This window comes from Lipotes vexillifer, unplaced genomic scaffold (assembly GCF_000442215.2).
Source record: "Lipotes vexillifer unplaced genomic scaffold, Lipotes_vexillifer_v1.1 scaffold75, whole genome shotgun sequence".
In the NCBI taxonomy this organism is placed as follows: Eukaryota; Metazoa; Chordata; class Mammalia; order Artiodactyla; family Lipotidae; genus Lipotes; species Lipotes vexillifer.
In genome coordinates this window covers 2,597,962-2,603,861 of record NW_006771517.1, presented here as the reverse complement: position 1 = coordinate 2,603,861, position 5,900 = coordinate 2,597,962, and the positions used below count along the sequence as shown (strand labels likewise).

Below are 5,900 nucleotides of genomic sequence, written 5' to 3'. Positions count from 1 at the left end.
AGAGGAGGCTGACTCGTCTTTGTCTATATTAGTTAGCATTTGCTGTGTAACAAAACACCCTAAAACTTCATGGCTTAAAACAATGATCATTTTATTTAGCCCATGATCCTGTGGGTCAGTTGGGGAATTCTTCTGGTCTGGGTCAGCCTGACTGAACTCTGCATTTGTAGTCAGCTGGGGGGTCAACTGGTGGCTGGAGGATCTAGGATAGCTTCCTTCACCTGTCTGCAGTTAGCAGGCTATTGGCCGAGCTACCGCAGCTCTCTTCCTCGTGCTTTCTCCCACTACCTCCTCCTTCTCAGAATTTGATTTTGTTCATTTATCACTACCCCACCGTCCCAACCCCCCACACGTAGCATGAGCCTCGGGGAGGCTGCTCCCACCTACTGCCGGAGAACTGGCATGATTAATTAACATAACTGCATTTCCCTTGCTGGTGATTGGCCAGGCGGTCACAGTGGCCCAGTTCTGGCCAAAACGTCTGTTAGGAGTGCTCCTGGGAAAGATTTCCCCATCCCATGGAAGAGCTAGAGAGAGAACAACTAACTCTGACTGAGGACTCGTTATGCCAGCCACTGTTTATTCGAAGTGCTTTAGCTAAAATAACCCATTTGATTCTCTTGAGTTAGGCATTATTATCCCTCATTTTACAGATTAAGAATCTGAGGTATAGAGTGATTCAGAAACTTGCCGAGGGTCAAACAGCTAGTGCGCGTTGGAGCCAGGATTTAATTCCAGGTAACCTGACTCCAGAGTACTGAGTTCTCAAGTACTACCATGCCACCCTCCTTCTTCCTCTGGTCATGGGTCTCGCTTATGTGACAGCTGGGACTGCTGTAGCCATTGTACCAGCAGTTACCTGGGACAACAGAGCAAAGAGACGGAATGAGCCTAGGGAGCCAGGTCCTTGCTAACAGCTCTGAGAGCCGAATCAACCAGCGTGAAGCCCGTTCCCCGCCTGTTGACCTCTTGCTTTGTGTGAAATACGTTTTCTTCTTTTGAAAGCCACTTTAACTCACGGTTTCAGTTACATGCAGCCAAAAAGTATCCTGAGACACCAAGACATCCAGGAGGAACAGAGGGAATGAGGGAAGACCTACTGGGTCTTCTGTTCTCATGAACCACTCAAGCTGAGACTGACACACAAGGCCTCTGGCCCTTCACCCTGGGGCTGGTTTGGAGGCAGGGGAAACTCATAAGAGATGGGGAGGAGATGGATGAAATAAGCAGGAGAAATGACACTGCTTCATAATTCCTTTATTAGGCACAAGATAAAAACATATACTCGTGGCATCCAAAACCCACAGTGTTGACATAGGGTCCTGGACCCCAAGTGTCCCCAGAACAGAGCTTGGGACTTTTCAGGAGGCCAGGGGAGAGAACCTGCCTGATCCCGGCCCCCAACTCTGGTGCTCAGGTCAGGGGCCACTGAGGTGGACAGGCCTGGCCCTTCACTCCAAACTACTCTTTGAGTTAGATGAAGACCAGCCTCACCATTTGCACTCTTGATCTTCCAGCCCAAATCCTTGGCTCAGGCCTGGATGGAGAAGCCCTTGACCAAGAGGACAGAGCCGCTGGGAGCACAATTCCCAGCACGGTCTGGGCTCTAGAGTCCTGAGTTACAGGGGAGGGGCCTGGAGCCTTTGGCGCAAGGATGCTTCCCTTTCTCTGAGAAGGTGCAAGATACAAAGGCAGCTGGGTTGTTTGTGAAAGGGACTGTCCCATGTCAGAGGTACCTGGGCATCAGCATGAGCGTATGCCGATACCTGCACTATGGGTGCTCAGTGTAGACACTGCCCAGTGGGCATGGAAAGTGTTGTCAACTCTGTGAGCAGGAGTTTTGTCTTTGTCGTTCACTGCTGTGTTCCCAGCACTGGGAGCGGGGCTTGGCACAGCAAGCTCTCGAGGACTCGGTGAGGCACGAGCTCACGTGCATAGGTGTGTGCATCCAGCACACTGCACACACACCTCCTCCTCTCTCCCTCCCAGAAGGCACTTAAGGTTCGGCTCAGTTCAAAGAGGCAGGAGAGAGCTTAGAGATACCCCAGCCTCAACTGGCAGTCTGGGGCTGAGAGCCCAGTAGGGTGGCGTTAGCCGTAGAGACACACATCTCTCTCTCCCTCCTCCTCCGTCTCCTCCAGGCCCAGCCCTTCTGGGACCACCTGGTCAGCCTCGCAGAGGCTGGATCGCGAGGCGGGTGTAGGCATCACATTCTCCCGCAGCCAAGGGTGCAGCAGGATGCCTGAGGCCGTGAGCCGCTCAGCTGGCTCCCTTCGGAGGAGGCAGCGGACCAGGCAGCGGGCCGGGGCCGAGAGGCCCTCGGGCAGGGTGAAGGCCCCACGGCGGATCTTGCCAAAGAGCAGAGCAGGCTCTGAGTCCTGGAAGGGGTAGTGGCCAGCCAGCATGGTGAAGAGTACCACGCCCAGGCTCCAGACGTCTGCCGCCTTGCCGGAGTAGGATGGCTGGGAACTGAGGATCTCGGGGCCCACATAGGCTGGGCACGCGTGCTTGTCCCACAAGGAGTCGTCAGGCCCCGTCAGCACACAGGCATCCTCCAGGTTCTCCAGCACCAGCTTTGTCCTGTGCAGGGGGAGAGACAGGGGCTCATATAGTGGGACCCCCACGCCACCACCCCACATTGTCACACTTAATGGCACCCATTTCCCAAGTGCCTGCTGGCATTTGCCAGACATGAGCCAGTCCTGTGAGGCTGGATGATTGATTAATCCTGTATTACAGATGAGGAAGTCTAGGCTCAGACAGATTAAGTCATGACTTAAGGTCACAGAGCAATTAAATTTGAACTAGGACTCTGAGAGGAACACATTTCCCAACTGTCTCTGGGGCGGGGCCCCGGTGTGCGGGGGTGCATACTCAGGTGGCTGAGGGCATTAAGCCTCTATTAAGCCAGATGCAAACTTAGGGTCTAGGCAGGTAAAAAAATTAGCAGTAGGAAGTGGGGACTGTGCCAACTATCTCAGCACAAGCCCTGCCTAAAAAGGGCACCACTAACAACATTCCAGTCAATATTTCGAGTGTCTACTGCGAACCTGACCCTGGGCTAAGCTTCTACCTGGTGTATGTCATTTCACCCTCATACAACCGATGAGGAAGATGCCATTTTGCAGCCACAGGGAGCAGGGCTGGGATTGAATCCTGGCTCTCTCCAGCCCAGAGCCAGCGCTATGAGCTGCTTATGTAGTTCCCAGGTGGCTCCATGGTCCCCTTTTCCACAAGAGAAGTCAGAGATCATATTTTAATGAAAAAAATCCCAGCTTTTAAAAAGTTAGCAACCAATTTTATTTATTTTTTTAATTAATTAATTAACTTTGGCTGCACTGGTCTTTATTGTGGTGCACGGGCTCTCTAGTTGTGGCGCAGGCTCAGTAGTTGTGGCACACAGGCTTAGTTGAGGTATGTGGGATCTTAGTTCCCTGACCAGGGATCGAACAGGGGCCCCCTGCATTGGGAGCGTGGATAACCACTGGACCACCAGGAAAGTCCTTTTCATTTTTTTGGCCGTGCCACGTGTCCTGTGGGATCCCAGTTCCCTGACCAGGGATCAAACTTGGGGCCCCCGCAGTGGAAGCCTAGAGTCCCAACCACTGGACCACCAGCGGATTCCCGCAACCAATTTTAATTAAAAACACAAACGAACAGGAATGTGGGGCAAAAAAAAAAAGTGTGTGTAGACCACCATTTGCAACCTCTGCTTTAAATAACTCCCACGGGGCTTCCCTGGTGGCACCGTGGTTAAGAATCCGCCTGCCACTGCAGGGGACAGGGGTTCGAGCCCTGGTCTGGGACGATCCCACATGCTGAAGAGCAACTAAGCCCGTGTGCCATAACTACTGAGCTTGCACTCTAGAGCCCGCGTGCCACAACTACTGAAGCCCACGTGCCTAGAGCCTGTGCTTGGCAACAAGAGAAGCCACCGCAATGAGGAGCCCACGCACCGCAACAAATAGTAGCCCCCGCTAGCCACAACTAGAGAAAGCCCGCGTGCCGCAACGAAGACCCAACGCAGCCAAAAATAAATAAATAAATAATAAATAAATAAATAAATAACTCCCACAGAGCACTCTAGACTACTTTAATAGGAAGCATACTATTACCACTGCTATTAATCTTGTTCCCATGGCACCACTTCCTGGGTGCCTGTCTGAAAATGCTGACTAGTCCTGTGAATCACTGCACAGGGGGTGGGCTGAGGTGTTAGCATTATTGGCCCATTTTTCAGATAAAGAAGTCAAGGTTTGGGGCTTCCCTGGTGGCGCAGTGGTTGAGAGTCCGCCTGCCGATGCAGGGGACACGGGTTCGTGCCCCGGTCCGGGAGGATCCCACATGCCGCGGAGCGGCTGGGCCCGTGAGCCATGGCCGCTGAGCCTGCGCGTCCGGAGCCTGTGCTCCGCAACGGGAGAGGCCACAACAGTGAGAGGCTGAGATTAGGTTGCCAACGCCTGTGCCTTCCATCTCTGGAGCTCTGGCCCTGGGGAGAGGATGTTGCCACGGTAAGGACTTCCCTATGGAGAGCTCCACATAGTAAGGAGCTGAGGCCTCCAGCCAACAGCCAGCGAAGACCTGAGGCTAACCAACAGCCACAGGAGCGAGCTCAGAAGGGGACCCTTCGGGTGCAGCCTCAGGAGAGACCCTCAGCTGGAGGACCCAGCTAAGCCAAACTAAGACGCCCCACAAACTAAGATAATGTTGGTTGTTTTAAGCCTCCGTGTTTGGGGGTAATTTGTTGTGCAGGAATTAATACCTGATACAGATTTTGGTACCTGGGAGATAAGTCAGAGGAAGACAAATACCATATGATCTCATTTATATATGGAATAAAAAAAAAAAAAAAAAAAAGTCAAGCTTCAGGCAGGTGAAGCCATTGCTCAAGGACAAATTGCAAGTTAAAAAGTAGAACTAGAATTTGAACCCAGGTTTGTCTGATTCCACCATCCCTCTTCTGATGGTGCTTCTCAAACTATTGCCTTGAAAAGGGAAGAAAGTACTTTTCTCACTTCTGGGTGGTCTGGGGGTGTTGTACTCACCCTAAGCTCAAAATCATTTGAAGCTGTGTATTAGCTTAAAAATCATTATAAAATTTACATTCTACTTCTTACTAAAAACATGTTCATTTTAGTATAGAATGTAAAAGGAATTAGAAAACCACCCTTAGGCAAACATCCTAGGAATAACTGCTACAGGCAGAATGGATGGTGGCTGAAATTAGTGGGTGAAAGTTTAAGGAGAATCAGGATATTTACATGCAGAGCCTGAAAGAACCTCAGAGTACTAATTAATTACAAGGTATTGCCCAAGGTATTTATTTATTTATTTTAATTTTTAAATTTTTTTCTTTTTTGTGGTATGCGGGCCTCTCACTGTTGCGGCCTCTCCCGTTGCGGAGCACAGGCTCCGGACGCGCAGGCTCAGCAGCCATGGCTCACAGGCCCAGCCACTCCGCGGCATGGGGGATCTTCCCGGACCAGGGCATGAACCCGTGTCCCCTGCAGCAGCAGGCGGACTCTCAACCACTGCGCCACCAGGGAAGCCCCCAAGGTATTTATTAATTATAAATGGTAAATTAGGAAACTTCCAGTGGAGAAACTTGGCAGAAGCCACCTTAACCAAAGATTGAGGTTAACATCACAGCAATCCGTATCAGCAGCCCGTATCTTCTGATAGGATGGGCTGAGAAGGCCCTATGGCTTCTGTGGTATTCGTGCCAAAAATGCATAACCTCAATCTAACTGTGACCAGAACATCAGTCAAGGCCTTATCCGTGGCCACGCTCACCCCTCCGGGTCAGTAAAGACGAAGCGCTGCAGCTTGAGGTCGCGCAGGACCAGCCCGTGCTGGTGGCAGTGCGCCAGGAAGGCGGCCATCCTGCGGAAAAGCCCTGG

General features: G+C 51.6%; 1 protein-coding gene across 1 annotated transcript in view; it reads right to left on the bottom strand.

Annotated features, from left to right (window-relative positions):
- Positions 1 to 2,090: 2,090 nt before the first annotated feature.
- TRIB3 (tribbles pseudokinase 3) overlaps positions 2,091 to 5,900 on the bottom strand; it is an 8,988-nt gene continuing 5,178 nt past the window's right edge. Inside the window, 3 exon segments of the mRNA XM_007446883.1 lie at positions 2,091 to 2,580; positions 5,794 to 5,896; positions 5,899 to 5,900. The exon segment at positions 5,899 to 5,900 is cut by the window's right edge and continues 161 nt beyond it. Coding sequence (XP_007446945.1) covers positions 2,091 to 2,580; positions 5,794 to 5,896; positions 5,899 to 5,900 — 595 coding nt within the window.